Raw genomic sequence first — 19001 nt, forward strand, 5'->3', positions numbered from 1 at the left:
GCCCCACTTCTCTCTCCCTCTCTTCTTCTCTCTGCCCCCCATGGGATTCTTTCTTTCTCTCTCCCTCTCTCTTCCTCTCTCTCTCTCTCTCTCTCTCTCTGCCTCTAGCTCACTGGTGCCCTCTCTCTCTCCCTCTCAAAAAAGAAAGAAAGAAAGAAAGAAAGAAAGAAAGAAAGAAAGAAAGAAAGAAAGAAAGAAAGAAAGAAAGAAAGGAAGAAAGAAGTTACACATGGAGTCATGCAGCCCAGGGTTTGTATCCCCTGCTCGGCCACCTGCCCTGGTTAAGTGACAACCTCTCTGAGCTGCAGGCTCCTGGTCTGTAAGAGGACACGACACCCCACTTCACGGAGCTGCTGGGAGGATGGCAATAAAAATAATCATAAGAGCACAAAAGGCTACATGTTGTGTGCTTCCTCTTATGTGAACTATCAGGAACAGGCAAGTCCCATGTGAACAGGAAGCAGACTGGTGCGGGGTCTGCAGGAGGGGGTCACGGGCCGGGACTGCCTGACGGGTACTGGGCTTCCTTCTGGGGGAATGAACATGTTCTGGAACAATACAGAGGTGATGGTTGCACACAGCGTGAACCCACAAACGCCGCTGAATGGTACACTTCAAAATGGTCTTGTTATGGGGGCACCGGGCTGGCTCAGTCCGAGGAGCATGTGACTCGTGATCTCGGGGTCATGAGTTTGAGCCCCACAGCGGGTGTGGAGATTGTCTAAAAATAAAATCTTTTAGGAGCGTCTGGGTGGCTCAGTCCATTGAGCATCTGACTTCGGCTCAGGTCATGATCTCACGGTTCATGAGTCTGCGCCCCGCATTGGGCTCTGTGCTGACAGCTCGGATCCTGGAGCCTGCTTCGGGTTCTGTGTCTCCCTCTTTCTCTGCCCTTTACCTACTCACACTCTGTCTCTCTCTCTCTCTCTCTCTCAAAGATGAACAAACATAAAAAAAAGTTTTTAAATAAAATCTTAAAAAAAAATAAAATGGTTACGTAAAATTACCCTCAATTAAAAAAAAAGAAAACATAACGAGAATGGGTGAATAAAATAAGGAAAAACAGTAACAGACACACTTCTTATTCTTATTTGATTCTTATTCTTATTCTTATTTGACCCCCACACTAACCTTAGAAGAAATCACTCCCATTAAAAACAAAATTTTTTTGTTGTTTTAATTTAGTGAGAGAGAGCATGCGTGGGGGAGGGACAGAGGGAGGGAGAGAGAGAGAATCCCAAGCAGGCTCCGAGCTGTCGGCACAGAGCCCCGCACAGGGCTTGAACTCACGAGCTGTAAGATCGTGACCTGAGCTGAAATCAAGAGTCTGACACAACCGACTGAGTCACCCAGGCACCTCCTGCAATCTCACCCATTCTACCCGACGAAGAAACCGAGGCCAGGGAGGCGATGCCCCAGGAACGAGGTCAGGCGGGCAGAAGTGGGCGGGGCCCGAGCGTGAACCCGGGGGCCAGACGACGGTGCGCGCTCTTAACCACGCACACAACCTCACGCATCGCTGATGGTGAGACACACGCTTTTCCCCACGTTTTAACGTCTCTGACCCTGAGCTGCACCGATAACCAAGGGCTCTGCGACGGCGTGAAGCACAGCGGGTAAAAGGCATTCGCAATACCGACCACGGAATCTGGCGCACAGTAGGTGCTCCCTGATTGCGAATGCCCGTGATTGTAATAATGCGATTCCTCTCGCGGCCACAGCACTTGTCGGATCAGGGCTGATCCTGTTTCGCGCCCGGACCCGGGCAAGTTACTAGACCGGCGGGGCCTCGGTCCGCCCTCTCCTTAACCGGGCGGCCTTGGGGCTCTCGCCAGGTCCAGTTTACAGGAGGGGACACTGAGGCTCCGAGGGCGCGGGTGGAGGCTCCCTGGGGTGCCCGGCGCGCGTCCCCACCCCCCGCACCTGGCCAGGGCGGCCTGCAGTTCCACTTCCTTTCGGCCCAGCTGGGCCCGCAGCTCCTCTGCGCGCTGCTGCTGCTCGGCCATTTGCTCCTGCAGCTCCGAGCTCTCCCCGTCCAGCCGCCGCTTCAGCTTCTCCAGCTCCTGGCGGCCCTTCTCCTCCTTCCGCAGGCGGTCTGGGGGCGGGAGTGGGGGGGTCATGCACCGGGGCGCCAGCCCCCAGCGCCCGGCGGCCCCGCCCCCGGCACTGGCCAGGGTGGGGGGAAAGCCACCGCAAGGCATCTCCCTCTGCGCCCCCCTCTTTCCAGCTTCCCAGACCCTGGGCCGGACCCCCAGGTGCCGTCCTCTCCTCCTCACCCCCAAGTGACTGCCCTGCTCCTGCTCAGTGCCTGTCTCTGCCCTGTCCTTCCCTCTCTGCCTCCGCAGCCTCCTCCTGCACCCTGTCCGTTCTGCTTCTGTGACTGAGTCCATAGCGAGGGGCAGAGAGCCCACCGTGTGTCTGAAACAGTGGGACGGTCAGAGAGAGAGGGTGACCCAAGACGCCAGGGAGAGAGCAAGAGAACGGCCATCCAGAGTGACAGAAATAACCTAAGAGCTGGGAAGGCACCCAATCTGTCTCGAGCCATCTTTCCTGACCCCCATTTAACAGATTGGACCGCTGAGGCTCCATAGCGCAGGAGACTCACCCAACATCCACCCTGCCTCCCATAACGCAGGAGGCTCCCCCAACGTCCCCACCACCACCCCGGGCCGCGGAGCGTGCACAGGCCCCCCCCCCACCCTGTGCAGGCCCCTGCGGCTTCCCGGGGGGCGGCGCTCACCCTCCATGTCCGCAATCGTGGCCTCGTATTTGAGTCGAAGCTTATTGAGGCTCTTGATCTTCTCCTCCTCCTCCGCCGCCTGCGACGAGAACTCGGCCAGACGCTCCTCCAGCAGCCTCCGCTCCTGAGGGACCGTGGGGAGTGTGGGGGCGGTCAGGACAGCCCCCCTCCACACTCATCTCCACCCTTCCCTGTGCCTTCTGCTCCCAAACCCTTCTCTCCTCTCCCATCTCTCTTGGGTCCGCAGACCCGCCCACCGGTTCACACCCAGTAACCACCAGGTAGACGCCATGGTTCCATGCACCCCAGGCATTCATTGACCCGCCTCCCCCACTCGTGGGCACTGAGGTTCCTTCCAATTCGTTTTTGCGATTGTAAACAACACTGCGCGAACATCCTTGCAGGGCGGGCGCACTCCAGGGCCTCCTGGATCCATACCGCTCAGAGTATGGTTTGCGGGCCAGCGGCATCGGCACCGAACGGGAGCTTTTTGGAAATGCTGCATGTCAGGCTGCACCCCAGACCCACGGGATCAGAATCTGCATTTTAACAAGCTTTCCATGGGATTCCTGCACACGTTAGCATTTGAGAAGCACTTTTCAAACCGTGAGTGGTTCTGGAAACCAATGCAGTGTGTTCGCACTACCCTTAAAAAGAAAGAAATAGAGGGGCGCCTGGGCGGCTCAGTTGGTTGAGCGACCGACTTCGGCTCAGGTCATGATCTCGCTGCATGTGTTCGAGCCCCGCATCGGGTTCTGGGCTGACGGCTCAGAGTCTGGAGCCTGCTTCGGATTCTGTGTCTCACTCTCTGTCCCTCCCCTGCTTGCACTCTCTCTCTCTCTCTCTCAAAATTAAATAAACATTAAAAAACTTAAAAGAAAAGAAAGAAATAGAACAGAGGAGAATAGAATAGCCATGGCACCAAGGGAACGTTCCAGAAAACCCCTGTGCGTCTTTGACCTCTCATCTCAGGCTTCATTGCGTCGAGGAAGGCTTCCCTGACTACCCCTAGAACAGTGGAGGGACCTCCATAGTCTTCTTTTCTAACAGTTTTTTTAATGTTTATTTATTTTTAAGAGAGAGAGAGGGGCGCCTGGGTGGCGCAGTCGGTTAAGCGTCCGACTTCAGCCAGGTCACGATCTCGCGGTCCGTGAGTTCGAGCCCCGCGTCAGGCTCTGGGCTGATGGCTCGGAGCCTGGAGCCTGTTTCCGATTCTGTGTCTCCCTCTCTCTCTGCCCCTCCCCCGTTCATGCTCTGTCTCTCTCTGTCCCAAAAATAAATAAAAAACGTTGAAAAAAAAATTAAAAAAAAAAAAAAAAAAAAAAAGAGAGAGAGAGAGAGCAAGCGGGGTAGGAATGGGGGGGGGTGGACAGAGGATCTGAAGAGGGGCTCGGCGCTGACAGCACAGAGCCCGACATGGGGCTCGAACTCACCAACTGTGAGATCATGACCTGAGCCAAAGTCAGATGCTTAACGGATTGAGCGTAACCGCAGGCGTCCCTAACAGTTCATAACTGTCTACGATATGTGATTATATTTATTCCCTGTGGTGACTCATCTAGCATCCCTTTCCCCCATCTCCCTGTGAGGACATGAATGGTTTTCTAGTTTGTTCAATGCCATTGCCACATGCCCTGTGCCTAGCCGAGTCCTCGCTGTGACGGGTTAAAGGTGGCGGCAGATTCTTCGCCACGTCCCCACCCAGGGACAGAGTCTAATTTAAACCCAGTGAATCTGGGCTGAGCCTATGAGGGCTTTAAGTTCAGCGGTCTGCAAACCACAGTGTGCAGGTCAAACAAATCTGGCCCACCACCTATTTTTATAAATAAAGTTTTACTGGGACACAGTCACGCTTGTTGGACCATGTACGATCTGCGGCTGCTTTCACGCTACAACGGCAGAAGTGAGTGCTTGTGACAGAAACACAGAGGCCTTCAGAGTGTGAAATAGTTGCTGTCTGGCCTTTTACAGACAGTATTTGCCAGGCCAACCCCTGATCTATAGAATTCAGCGTAAGTGGTGCTCTGTCAGTTCCAGAGGCTCCTACAGGGCCCGGAGGCTTCTGCTTCCCCTCCTCAGAGCCCTGAGCTGTCAGTTAAGAAATCCAGGCTCGGGGCGCCTGGGTGGCTCCGTCAGTTGAGCGTCCGACTTTGGCTCAGGTCAAGATCTCACAGTTTGTGCGTTCGAGCCCCGCGTCGGGCTCTGTGCTGACAGCTCGGAGCCTGCAGCCTGCTTCGGATTCCGTGTCTCCCTCTCTCTGCCCCTCCCTCCCTCATGCTCTGTCTGTCTCTGTCTCTCAAAAATGAATAAACGTTAAAAAAAAGAATTTTTTTTTTAAGAAATTCAGGCTCTCCTGTGGGGACAGAAGCCACACAAAGGAGCACCGAGACACCAGATGTCCACACCCAGCCACATCACAGTGACTGCCTAAGAGAGCCACGGCTGACCCACAGAAGGATGGGACATAATGAAATGGTGCTTGTCTTCAGTCATGTGGCTCTGGGGGGGGGGGTCTTACGATCTATCCGTGATAGATAATGGCACACAGTAGTTGCTCAATAAATACCTGCTTGGGCAAAGGTATGAAGAGAAAGGGTCAAAGGGAGACACAGCTGAGACTGCGAGCCGGAGACCCCTAGAGGTGGGGAAGACGGAGAGAGAGACCCACGCGCCCCCAGTGCGCCCACCGCCTTCTGCCCTTGGGGACTCACAGGCCACTGACCTTGCTCAGCTTGGCATTCTGATCTTCTAAGAGTACCAGATCTTCCTCAAATTTCTTCAGCTTGGCCTCCGTGGTCACCTTCTCCAGCTGCAGCTTCTGCCGCGCCCCTTCCTCTGCCTCAAGGTGGTTCTCCAGCTCCTGGAGGGGGCGTGGGGAGGAGAGATCAGGACCCAGGGGTTAGGGTGTGATGTGACGGCTAGAGTGGAGGGGACGGTCCCAAGCCCCTAGGGCTCGTGGCTCAGACAGGTCCACACTCTGGGCGAGGCTGGGAAGGATCAAGCCTCTACTGGTCTTCCCGTTTTCATCCGTGAGCCCTGAGCCTTCACGGAGTACCCGGTGTAAGCCAGGCACCGTTCTAGGCACCGAGGGTAGATGAGAAATCTTTGTCCTTATGGAAATCACGTTCTTCTTCTTCTTTTTTTAAGTTTATTTATTTATTTTTGAGAGAGACGGAGACGAGTGGGGGAAGGGCAGAGAGAGAGAGAGAGAGAGAGAGAATCTCAAGCAGGCTTCAAGCTGCCAGGGCAGAGCCTGATGCGGGGCTCAAACTCGCGAACCGCAAGGTCATGACTGGAGCAGAAACCGAGAGTCAGACGCTTAACTGACTGAGCCACCCAGGTGCCCCTGGAAATCACGTTCTTGTGTGTGCATGAAGACCATAAACCAGAAACATAATGAACATATCCTAGAGATGGGCAATGTCCCCTGTGGCACCGCCCAGGCACATGTGGCAACGTGTGGTATGAGACCGGAAATTAAGGTTGTGGGACAGCATGGATGGATGTCAAGGGCATTACGCTAAGTAACGTAAGTCAGAGAGAGAAAGACCACCATACGATCTCATTCGTATGTGGATCTAAAAAACAAGAACAAAAACTGAGCTCACGATACACAGAACAGGTGGGTGGTTGCTGAGGGTGGAGTCTGGGGGAGGAAGAGCCAACGAAGGGGGTCAAAAGGTACGAACTTCTAGTTATAAAGTAAATAAGTTCTAGGGATGTAACACACAGCATGACCGTAGTTCATGGTACTGTATTGTGTATTTGAGACTTGCTAAGATAGTAGATCTTTTTTTTTTTTTTTTTTTTTATTTTTGGGACAGAGAGAGACAGAGCATGAACGGGGGAGGGGCAGAGAGAGAGGGAGACACAGAATCGGAAACAGGCTCCAGGCTCCGAGCCATCGGCCCAGAGCCTGACGCGGGGCTCGAACTCACGGACCGCGAGATCGTGACCTGGCTGAAGTCGGACGCTTAACCGACTGCGCCATCCAGGCGCCCCTAGATCTTTTTTTTTTAATGTTTGTTTATTTTTGACAGACAGCATGAGTGCCAGCGAGAGAGGGGGACAGAGGATCCGAAGGGGGCTCTGCACTGTCAGCCCAGAGCCCGACGTGGGGCTCGAACTCACAAACCGTGAGATCGTGACCTGAGCGGAAGTCGGATGCTTAACTGACTGAGCCGCCCAGGTGCCCCTAAAATACTAGATCTTAAAAGTTTTCACAACAGAGGGGCACCCAGGGGTGGCTCAATCAGTTAAGCGTCTGACTTCCACTCAGGCCACGATCTCACAGCGCGTGAGTTCGAGCCCCGTGTCAGGTTCCGTGCTGACAGCTCAGAGCCTGGGGCCTGCTTCAGGTTCTGTGTCTCTGCCCCTCCCCCACTCACACTCCATCTCTCTCCTTCAAAACAAAATAAAATTTTTTTTTAAAAGTTCTCACACTGGAAAAAAAAATTTTTTGTTACTATGTAAGGTGCCAGACATTAACTAGATGGTGATCGCTTTGCAACATACGTGAATACTGACTCACCATGTCCTACACCTGAAGCTAATATTACGCCGTATGTCCGTGAAACCTCCACTTTTTAAAAAAGGGTTCAGTATTATGGGCTGCCTCGCTATCTGGTCTTGGAAGGACCCATAACGGTCTAACCACACGTCTTCCGCCCACCCACCCTCCCCTGGCCCCATAACCCTCCGTATCACGGGGACCGGGCACAGCGCTGGCTTGTGCCCTCTTGGTGGACTAATTATTCAAACAAACCAATCACATCCCCCTGCAGGAACCAGGGGTCACCTCAACCTCTCGTTACGACACAGCCTGCCTCCCACGGCCGTGGCCTATTCATTCTATGCCTGAGTCCGACTCCTCTGTGGCTCTCTGAGGGTGCGGTGTCTGCCTCCCGCAGGCTGTATTTAATAAACCGCTGTCTTATCTGTCCCGAGTCTCCCGAAATGTGGTCAGTATGACTGAGGAACTGCCTTTACCAGCTTATTTAAATGTTATTTCGTTTAAATTTAAAAGCAGACACTCAGTGAATCACTGGGAAAAAATTTTAAGTATGGAATAACTCGGGTACCTAAATCTACCTTTTCAAACAAAGAAGTCATAAAACATAAACACAGGTGAAGTTTCACTGCCAGTGAAAACTTAGCATCTGAATCCAAAGGTACCGTAAGTGTAAAACAACACACACTGGGTTTTGAAGGGGAACAATGACAGGGCAGCCAGCCTGGGAATGCAGCAGCCTAGAGACAAACGGAGCCAGGAGAGGGACAGAGAAAGAGTTCAAAGGATAGCAGCTGGATCCAGCCATGCCTGAAGCTCATGCATTCTGGAGTCTCCCATTATTGGAACCAAAAAAAGAGAGAGAGAATTTTTTTTTTTTTTTTTTGCTTAAGCCACTTTGAGTCGACTTTTCTGCAAATTCATGGCCCAAAGAGACAGGGGTTTGCACAAGCCAAGGTTGCCAGGGTAGACAGACGGGCACGGGGAGGGGCGACCCGTGGGCACGCAGAGGCCGACCTGTATATGCTGCTGCAGTCTCTTCTTCTCGGTTTGCAGCTGGCGGCTGCACTCCTCCTCCTCGCCCACGCGGGCCTCCAGCTCCGACACCACCAGCTCCAGCTCCTGCTTGCGGGCCGCCAGCCGCCCGCGCGTCTCCTCGGCCTCGGCACACAGCTCTGCCTCTGCCCGCAGCTGCTCTGCTAGGCGGGCGCGCTCCTCTTCCAGCTGCGGGCAGGGTGGGAGGTCAGCGCTCAGCAGGCACTGCTCCCAGGACAGTCTCGGGGGAGCACCGGGTCCCTCCTGCCTCCTGATTCGCTTTGCTCTTTTTTTTTTTTAAGTTTATTTATTTTGAGAGAGAGAGCCAGAGAGAGAGAGAGAGAGCACGAGCAGGGGAGGGGCAGAGTGAGAGGGAGAGAGAGGATCCCAAGGAAGCTCTAAGCTGACAGCACAGAGCCCAGTGTGGGGCTCAAACTCACAAACCGTGAGATCATGACCGGAGCCGAAACCAAGAATCAGAGGCTTAATCAACTGAGCCACCCAGGCACCCCTGCTTTGCTCTTTGATGCCTGGAGGGCCTTCCTCCAGGTCCCCATCTGGGGATGACCTCCATCCCCCCCGGGGTCACCAGGTCAGACCCCCGGGGGCTGCCCTCTCCTTCACCTCCTCACAGCCCATCCGTCCCCAGCCCTGTACCCACTGTCCCAGGACTCTCTCTGCCCTGCCCCCTCCTCTCTGGCCCCGCGGCCCCACAAGCTTAGGCCTTACTTATCCTCTCCCAGTGGACTCTCTCCCCAGGCTCCTCCCCAGCCTCCCTGCCTCCAGTCTCTCCCTCTCCAGTCCACCCTCCAAATAGGCCCAGAGAGGCCTTTCTACCATCTCACATTTCCTTTAACACTCCTACGCCTAGAAATTGAACCAAAGGAAATAATTCAGCAAAAGCAAACAGAAAAACACTCAAGAAGGGGTTCACTTCACCATCACTTAGAAGCCACCAGAAAAGCTGGAAACCGTGAAAAGTTGGCCGCCGGCACACCCTAGCCCTGCCCCAAGGCCGACCCCTGCCCCGCCCCGACGCTGGAGCCAGGCCCCCCGAGCATCCGGGTTCCGCAGGAGCCAGTCCCCCACGCCATACCCCGGCTGCACCCCAGGGCCCTGCCTCCTGCACATCACAGCCCAACAGCACCCCCACGGATTCCATTCAGCTCTGCCCCCACCCTCACCCCACAGCCCTCCGCGGCTCAGCTGGGAGCCCCGCCCCCAGGCCCTGGCTCCACCCGCGGCCCCGCCCCCAGGCCCTGGCTCCACCCGCGGCCCCGCCCCCAGGCCCTGGCTCCACCCGCGGCCCCGCCCCCACGCCCTGGCTCCGCCCGCGGCCCCGCCCCTTACCTGTGCCAGGCGGCCCTGGAGCTCGCCCACCTCGCGGGCGCTCTGCTGCTGCAGCTCCTGCACCTTCTGGAGCTCCTGGGCCCGCGCCTGCAGCACCTCATCCTGCCGCGTCACCTGCAGCAGCGGCTTCACCTGGGGGGAAGGGAGGGGAATGGCTGCTCCACTCGGCGCCGAACCGAGCAAGCAGGGCCCGCTTCCGGGTTCCGGTGGCGGCTCTGCCACCCGCCAGCTGTGTGGCCTCAGGCAGGCACAACAGTGTCCTCTGCCGTCGGGGATGATAAGAGCCCCTGCCTCACAGGGTCTTTGCAATGGGCGTATGAGCTAACACTTGCGAAGCGCCCGGAACAGTCAGGGCCCCCCTCCCCCCCAGGCAAGCAGCGCTACACGGGTCCCCTTCTCTGCTGAACCAACCCTGGGGTACAAGAGACATCGGGGGCTGCTGGTCTGTAGCGCAACGTTTCCCAAAGTGTGTTCCGAGTCCCAGGTCCAGGGTGAGAGATGCGCTTGACACTGTGTGATCCGGGGGGACAGGACAGGTGCCACCCACACATGAACGACTAAAATGACAGGTTCACAGAACCGCCCTCCTCCTTGTTAGTGGGAGCCACTCTGATCATTTCTTTTTTTTATTATTAAGTTTATTTATTTATTCTGAGAGAGAGAGAGAGCACAAGTGGAGGAGGGACAGAGAGGGAGGGAGAGTCCCAAGCAGGCTCCGCAGTGACAGTGCATAGCCCAGTGCTGGCCTCGAACTCACGAACTGCGAGATCATGGCCTGAGCCAAGATCAAGAGTCGGACTCTTAAGGGGCAGAGCCACCCGGGCGCCCCCACTCTGATCATTTCTGTCCCACTGCTTTGTATCTGGTTCTTCTCCACTCTACCTGGTTCTTTAGTGTATCATATTCTTTTCTGTCCTAACCCATGGCATTTATCACGGCTGTAATTTTATACTCATAATTTTTAAAAATCATTTTCTTTTTTTTTAATGCTTATTCATTTTTAAGTTTTTAAAATGTTTATTCATTTTTTGAGAGAGAGCGAGAGACAGAGAGAGAGCAGGGGAGGGGCAGAGAGAGAGAGAGGGAGACACAGAATCCGAAGTAGGCTCCAGGCTCTGAGCTGTCAGCATAGAGCCCAACATGGGGCTCGAACCCGCGAGCTGTGAGATCATGACCTGGAGCCAAAGTCAGAGACGTTTAACCAACCGAGCCACCCAGGCACCCCTATTTATTTATTTTTGAGAGACAGAGAGAGAGCACACAAGCAGGGGAGGGGCACAGAGAAAGGGAGGGAGGGAGGGAGGGAGAGAGAGAGAGAGAGAGAGAGAGAGAGAGAGAGAGAGAATATCCCAAGCAGGCTGATGTGTACTGGTGAGTTCTGGGGTGGTCACATGACTCCAGCCATCCAAGCGCGAGTCAAACTCTGGAGATCTGCGGTAAGAAAGGACCACGGTGGCCTAGCTGGTTGGGGGACAAGTCTCAATCTGCTGGTGGCCCCCACGTGGAGAAGTCTGCAGGAGATCATCATGGAGGAAAAGCCAACTGGGAGGCACAGGATGTCACATACCTGACATCTTTATTCGGGCCCTTGTGCAATAAAGGGTTGGCTCAGCAGGCCTGGGTTGTCCAAACCCTGCACAAGAGTTTGAAAGGACTGGCCCCTGCCTGGCTCCTGGAAGATAATCTCCAAGCTCTTGGAATATTCTGACTGATAAGAGTGACTTTGTTACCTGGGGGTCTTGGGCCACATGGTATAAACTTGACCTCTGGAGGGGCTGGAGACTGGGTAACTAAGGTCAACCACACGGAGGGTCAGCCATGCCTATGAGACTCAACCCCCCAATCTCAACCCCAGACACTGAGGCTCGGGAGAGCTTTCCTGGTCGGCAACAGCCCATATGTGTGTCACGCGCTGTTTCTGGAAGAATTAAGCACTGTCCACAGAGGACAACTGGAAGCTTGTGCCTGGTCTCTCCTGAGCTCTGTTCTGTGCACCTTTTCCCTTTGCTGACTTTAATCTCTTTCCTTTCACAGTAATAAACCGGAACCACGTGTGTGATAAATAGCTTCTCTAAGTCCTGTGAGTCCTTCCGGTGAATCACTGATTCTGGGGCGGGGGAGCCTTCGGGACCCCCCAACTCAGCCCTGGATCCTGAAGCTGTCCTGAATCTTTTATCTCTGCTGGTTTGAGTCAGATTTTTTTATTTTTGGTCACCTGCCACCCAAAGAATCCTGGCTAACAAAGGTTGGGCCGACGGATCCCATTTTACAGATACAGAAAGCCGAGGCCCAAACATAGAAGGCCACTTGCCCAAGCAGGCTTGGCCCCACGGTCCCGTCTCCTTGCTGCTCAGGCCACTTCCCCAGGTGCCCTCACCTTGATGAAGAGCCGCCACCACTGCCAGTGTCTCAGCTTGAGGTAAGCCGCACAGTTCCGCTGCATGACCCTCAGGGCACTCTGCTGCTGCTGCCGCTTCTGGAAGGCTCTGGGTGGGGAAACGGCCAAGTGGGAGAGTGAAAGCTCGGCCCCTCCAGGCCCGTCCCCTTAGCAAGAGAGCAAAGCTCCCTTCAATTAGTCAACCATTATTTATTTATTTTTTTAATTTACTTTGAGTCAGAGACAGCATAAAAAAATAAATGTTTTAAAATTTATTTTGAGGGAGGGGCAGACAGAGGGAGGGAGAGAATCCCGAGCGGGCTCCACGCTGCCAACGCAGAGCCTGGTGCGGGGCTTGAACTCACGAAGCCGCGAGATCATAACCTGAGCCGAAATCAAAAGTCGGATGCGTAACCGACTGAGCCACCCTGGCATCCCATTAGTCAACCATTATTAAGTGCCTACTGTATGCAAGCACCGTTCTCTCATTGGCAGATCTATGTACAGTTTGTCGGTCCTTCTGCCCTTGACTCTCTCTGCTCTGTCCCCACCTCTCCGTCTGCACAGACAGGCCTCCTCTTCCCCCACCTGGACCCTTCCCCCAACCTCCCAGCCTCCAATCTCTTGCCTCCAGCCCATCCCCAACATGCCTCCCGAGGGATCGTTCGACACCCAGAGCTTACCCATCCCTTCTCTCTTCCTAGCCCTCCCACGGCTTCCCAGCATCCCTGGACAAGGCCCCCGCCCCACAGCCTGGTGTCTGGGGAGTCCCTTATTGTCTGATCCTCCCTCTGGGCCGTTTCAAGGGGGAAGGAGACTCCTGCAAACTTTTTGCGCTCCTGAAACACATCACGCTCTCATGTCACTGGGACTCTGCATAAGCTGTCGCTCCTGCCTGGAGCACCTTTCCCATCCTCATTCACCTGCCTGGTCATCCAGGGTGACCCGGAGGCATCCTGGCATACAGCTGGGTCTGCACACGGCACTTGTATGACCCCCGTCGAAGCGCATCCCACTCCAGACTGTGACGCTCTGTGCCCTGGTACGTCTCCCCCGCTCCAGACTGGGGTCCCCCGAGGCACTGGCCGGTAGGGTGACCGCCGTGACCCGGTTCGCCCGGGGCTTTCTTTGTTTTTGCACTGAAAATCACGCATCCTGGGGAACCTCCAGTCTCGGGCAAAGCAGGATGGCCGGTCACCCTATGGCCAAGCCTAGATCTTCTCCGTGTCCCAAGCACCACTCTGCACTGGACCTGGCCTGTCGGGGCCCTCAGGGACTGCAGAACCGAAAAGCCCAGGTATCTGGTGACTCTATCCCTCTTTGTTTCTCAGCCCTTCTGCCCTGTTGGAGGCCCCGACACCTGGAGCCGTCTGGTCAACCCCTCCCTGCCCCGGGAGATGGCGTGGTGCCCTACCTGCGAGCTAGGTAACCCCGGGCAGCTGCCTGGAAGGACACGATGATGTCTGTGACCTTCAGGTCCCGTTCCTCTTCCAGCTGGGCCAGGACCCCTGCCCGGAAGAAGATCTTGCTCTGTCCCACACGGTAGAGGTTGGGGTCCAGTTCTAGGGCCTGGATCTGTGAGGGGTGACGAAGAGGAGGGGCGATGGGGGGAGGTCCCGGACCCCCTCTTCCACCACCTGGGACCCCGCACGTGCACACATCCACACCTGCACCCCCAGGCAACGCCCCTCACTCACCATCTTCTCGCAGGCCTGTTTCCCATCCATAAAGCCCTTGGGGATGGCATTGGGCGTCAGGATCTCGTACCTGTGGGGGGCGGGGGGGCGTTACAGCCAGGTGTCAATGAACTCCCGCCATGGCCCGGGGCTGGGCTCCGAGGGACCGACAGCGATAACAACAGGGACAGTAAGAAAAGCCAACATTACGTTTACAGAGCAGCACCCACGGGGCGGAGGCGTTACCACCGACAGCACTGGCAGTAAGAGCGCCACCTGGTGGACACCCGCCACGTGCTGATCGGGAGGGTTTCACCGCCGGACCAGCGGATCTCCCCGGGCGACTGCGAATAACAGCTTGCTGCTTTGGAATATGTGTTGTTTGTCAGGCCCTGAGCTAAGTGCCCTACTGCACGGTCTTCCCAACTTCTAAGTGGGAACTTAGCAACTGAGAATAAAGCAGGATACGTTTCATAAACACATTCATGTCTGTCTTCAGAGCCTTTCCCCTGCTGTGCCCTTCCCTGGATCTCAATATTTCGTTAAAAAAAAAAATACACATTATATATACAATATGTATACACATAAACGTATATCATGGACATAATGTATGTTATATATATGTTATATATATATATTTTTAAGTTTATTTATTTTTTGAGAGAGAGAAAGCAGGGGAGGGGCAGAAAGACAGGGAGAGAGAGAATCCCAAGCAGGCTCCGCGCTGCACGGAGCCCAACGGGGAGCTCGATCTCACGACGGTGAGGTCGTGACCTGAACTGAAACCAAGGGTCAGATGCTTAACCTGCTGAGCCATGCAGGCACCCTGAGGAACGAGGGTTTTTCACTGTATTTAAGTGGAATTTAAATTTGAAAACTGAAGCAGTGTAGGGGCGCCCGGGGGGCTCAGTTGGTTGTCCACCTCTTGGTTTTGGCTCAGGTCACAATCTCACGGTTCGTGAGCTGTAGACCCGGCTGGGCGCTGATGCTGCGGAAGCTGCTTGGGATTCTGTCTCTTCCTCTCTCTGGCCTTCGCCTGCTTGCACGCATTCTCTCTCTCAAAACAAATTATGAAAATTAAAAAAAAAAAGCTGAAGCGGCGTAAAATATTTTTCTGTTAAACGCAACTTCACTGTTTTGCTAGGACTACATTTCAGAGCATCCGAACTTAAGGCACACTCCGGCTTTCGCAGACTTGGTAGAAAAAAAAAGAATGCACAGTATTTCACTACCACGTTTTTATATTGATTCATGTTAAAATTATCTAGTACCTTAGATGTAACCGGACTAAATAAAATATCTTGGTAACATTAATTTCACCTGTTTCTTTTTACTATTAGAAATATCGCTACTAGATAATTCTAAATTGTAGAGAAGCCTCACATTCTGCTCTTTGTAATGGTGCTGGTGTATACAGCTTGTGTGAAGTGTAATTTATGTTACAATATTTACTGTATTCTTTTTTTTTTTTAGAGAGAGAGGGCGTGAGCTGGGGAGAGGGGTAGACAAGGGACGGGGGAGGGAGGGAGGCAGAGAGAATCTGAGGCGGGCTCCGCACTGTCAGCACAGAGCCTCCCTCAGGGCTGGATGTCACCAGCCCTGAGATCATGACCTGAGGGGAAACCAAGAAGAATCTGACGCATAACGGACTGGGCCACCCAGGTGCCCGGATTACTGGCTTCTTACACGCCAATATTTTCTGTTCTGTCCCGTTCTATTGCATTTGTAAAGAAATGCAGATTGCCCCGCGCCGATGGCAACATGGCAACGTATCATAAGGATTGCAACTTAACATAAGGCTCTATGCTTTTAGGGAAGGCACTGGTGGGAGGGGGGTACTGCTCTCCCATTCCACGGAGGAGAAAGCTGAGAACAGGAACCAGAGGAACTTGCCTGGAGTCCCCAGGCTCAGAAATAGCCGGTAGGGGGGATGTGGGTGCAGACACGGTGGCCTCCAGACACGAACCCCGCCCCACCGCCACCCCATCGCACTCACCGCTGCCGGAACTCCTGGAAGAGGATGCGGTTGGGGAAGCCCTGGCGGCAGATGCGGATGCCCTCCAGGACCCCATTGCAGCGCAGCTGGTCCAGCACCAGCCGAGGCTCCAGCTTCCCGGCCTGCGGAGAGAGGACACGGACACGCGGCGTCGGCGGCGGCCACACGGGGGCGCCACTCGCGGGCCCATAGCCATCGGGGGACACGGGGGGCCCGCCCCCAACGACGGCGGCTCGGAAACGGTTGGCGATTTCATATGGTTCAACCTAGAATGTACTGAGCACCTACGCGTGCTGGTTTAGAAATGCCTGCTTGGGGCGGGGGGGTGGGTCTTGACCAGCGGGAGAGGCCGATAAATGAGGTCAAGAAATCAATCCCTACTCAGCATGGGGGAAAAATAAAACGTTAAGTGCTAAGGAGAAAAGAGCAGCGCGAATGGCCGGCGGGGAGTGGTGAATTTGCCCGGAGCATAGTCGGGGACCGGCCTCCCCAGGAAGGTGAGGAGTTGAATAAAACCCATACATCAGGGGCGCAGTCGGTTGAGCATCCCGCACTTTGATTTCCACTCATGATCTCATGGTTCCTGGGATCCAACCCCACCTGGGCTCTGAGACGACAGGGCAGCCCCTGCCTGGGATTCTCTCTCCCAATCTCAATCTCTCTCTCAATCTCTCTCTCTCTCCATGCCCCTCCCCCTCAAAATAAATAAACATTAAAAAAAAACCTTACATCATTATTTGGGGGTAGCTAACTTTTGTTGCTTTTTCTTTCCTTTTTTTTAATTGCTTCTAGAAAATCTAAACCATTTGAAAATTCGAACTCTACATTTTATTTTTATTTTTTATTTCTTTGTTTTCGAGAGAGAGCGCAAGTGAGCAGGGGAGAGGGGCAGAGGGAGACAGAGAGAGAATCCCAGGCGGGCTTCACACTCAGCATGGAGCCCGACGTGGGGCTTGATCCCACAACCGCAGGATCATTCTTGTTGAAAGCAAGGGTCAGACGCTCAACCGACTGAGCCACCCGGGGAACCCCCAAACTCTACATTCTAAAAGAGAACTCTTGCCTTGCTTTGCCCAGACCCCCAGAGCGAGCCACAGAGTTCCCAGTTTCTTATAGAACCTTCTAGATCAGCTGTTCTCAACTCTGGCTATACGCTGGCACTCTCTGGGAAGCTTACCAAAAAAATCGCCAAAAAAAATTAAAAAAACGAATGTCCTGGCTACAGCACAGGGTAGAATATGGATCTCTGGGGGGGGGGGGGGGGGGTTATGAATTAAACCATAAGAATCGTCATTCTGGATCTTTTTCTAGGGCCATCTAAGAAGCCTATATATCTAATATTTGTGCATCCATCAAACATTTATTGAATATCCACTGTGCGCCAAGCACTGCTCTAGGCACTGGGGACTCAACAGTGAAAAAGGAGGTAAAAGCCTCTGCCCTCAGATTGCTTAAGTTCTGGAAAAAGGCAGTTTCTCTTTATTACTACGTGTCCCCTATTCCTTGGCAATAGGCTGCACTCCCGTGGGAGACAGCTTTGTCTCCTCTGCTGCTCTCCGTCCGTGAATGGCTAGGGCTAGCCCACCCTGGCTCCATGCACGGTCATGTGACCCAGGGCTGATCAATCACAGTGAGCGGCTCAGGAGTGAGCGCAAGACCCATCTTGGACCCATGAGGCCACGGGACAAGAGACTCTCTTTCTCCTCCAGGGTTGCTGAACTAGGAGAACGAAAGTTTGGAGCTACTGGGGGCTGCCTTGCCGTCCTGAGGGGAGCAAGAGAAAGAAAGAAAGAAAGAAAGAAAGAAAGAAAGAAAGAAAGAAAGAAAGAAAGAGAATGAGATTGCTTCAGAGTGAAGACCACGCAGAGCCAAGCAAGGGATAAATCCCTGACATCACGGTTGGAGCACCTGGATCCAGCTGTCACTGAACCCAACATTGGGATTTCAATTAGGTAGTTTATACATCCTCATGTGTGCTTAAGCCATCTTAGTTGACTATCTCACAATCAAAACAGCCCCAAGGAAATAGCTGGAAAGACCCGTAAGTTGAAAATGATACAGTGGACGGTCTCACATTAGTATTTTGTTCTCTTCGTGCCTCCCTCCAGCCCCTCCTTTGACAAACTATTTGGCAGGCTGGAGGGGGGGAGGTGGATTACATTAAAAGGGACCGAGAAAACACGTAAATATACAGTATGTTGTAGGAACCTAATTTCTCACTGTCTCACACACACACACACACACACACACACACACACACACACAGGTACAAATTTGCATGAGGAAAAAGAGACCCTGAACTCTGTGATGTTGAACTAGAACATGACATACTGGTGTGAACTCAGAGTTCCATATGTAAGGATACTTATATAAGGAAATATAGATGTAAATGTTTATATCCAGGGGCGCCTGGGTGACTCAGTCGGTTGTGTCCGACTTGCGTGCTGACAGCTCAGAGCCTGGAGCCTGCCTTGGATTCTGCGTCTCCCTTCTCTATCTCTCTCTCAAGAATAAACATGAAGGGGGGCGCCTGGGTGGCGCAGTCGGTTAAGCGTCCGACTTCAGCCAGGTCACGATCTCGCGGCCCGTGAGTTCGAGCCCCACGTCGGGCTCTGGGCCGATGGCTCGGAGCCTGGAGCCTGTTTCCGATTCTGTGTCTCCCTCTCTCTCTGCCCCTCCCCCGTTCATGCTCTGTCTCTCTCTGTCCCAAAAATAAATGAAAAAACGTTGAAAAAAAAAATTAAAAAAAAAAAAAAAAAAAAAAGAATAAACATGAAGGGGCACGTGGGTGGCTCAGTCCGTTAAGCGTCCGACTTCAGCTCAGGTCCTGATCTCTCGGTCCGTAGTTCGAGCCCCGCGTCGGGCTCTCTGCTGACAGCTCAGAGCCTGGAGCCTGCTTTGGCTTCTGTGTCTCCCTCTCTCTCTGCCCCTCCCCTGCTCTCTCTGTCTCAGAAAATAAACACTTAAAAGTTTTTTTATGTGTGTATGTGTATATATATATGTGAGTACATGCGTTTACATGTGTGTATGCATGTATATGCATTTATGTGTATATACACAGCTATTTGCTGAGAGGTGCATCGTAGACTCTAAGCACCATTCACTAAAAAGAACCAGGTCCCCTTGGAGAAATGGGTGATTCTATGTACTATGTATTTCACCAAATATAAGCCACCTTCAATTGCCAATTGCTGTTATACCACCAAGAAAGAAAAACTCCTATCAATTAACCTCTGCCAGGCTACTGATTGTAAACCACATCCCCAATTTCAGAGATGCTAAAGTGTGAGAAATAAATGTGTCTTAGATTCGATAAA

At 53.6% G+C, this 19001-nt stretch overlaps 1 protein-coding gene across 7 annotated transcripts in view; it reads right to left on the reverse strand.

Moving 5' to 3' along the window:
* Window positions 1-19001, reverse strand: part of MYH14 (myosin heavy chain 14) — a 104372-nt gene that overhangs the window by 29495 nt on the left and 55876 nt on the right. For all 7 annotated transcript variants that reach the window (XM_058708296.1, XM_058708294.1, XM_058708301.1 and 4 more), the window contains 9 exons: window positions 15685-15806; window positions 13710-13779; window positions 13427-13587; window positions 12013-12121; window positions 9636-9767; window positions 8268-8474; window positions 5463-5600; window positions 2741-2864; window positions 1924-2095 (listed from right to left, as the gene is read on the reverse strand). In XM_058708296.1, coding sequence (XP_058564279.1) covers window positions 1924-2095; window positions 2741-2864; window positions 5463-5600; window positions 8268-8474; window positions 9636-9767; window positions 12013-12121; window positions 13427-13587; window positions 13710-13779; window positions 15685-15806 — 1235 coding nt within the window. The remainder of the gene's footprint in view (window positions 1-1923; window positions 2096-2740; window positions 2865-5462; window positions 5601-8267; window positions 8475-9635; window positions 9768-12012; window positions 12122-13426; window positions 13588-13709; window positions 13780-15684; window positions 15807-19001) is intronic.

This window comes from Neofelis nebulosa, chromosome 17 (genome assembly GCF_028018385.1).
Source record: "Neofelis nebulosa isolate mNeoNeb1 chromosome 17, mNeoNeb1.pri, whole genome shotgun sequence".
In the NCBI taxonomy this organism is placed as follows: domain Eukaryota; kingdom Metazoa; phylum Chordata; class Mammalia; order Carnivora; family Felidae; genus Neofelis; species Neofelis nebulosa.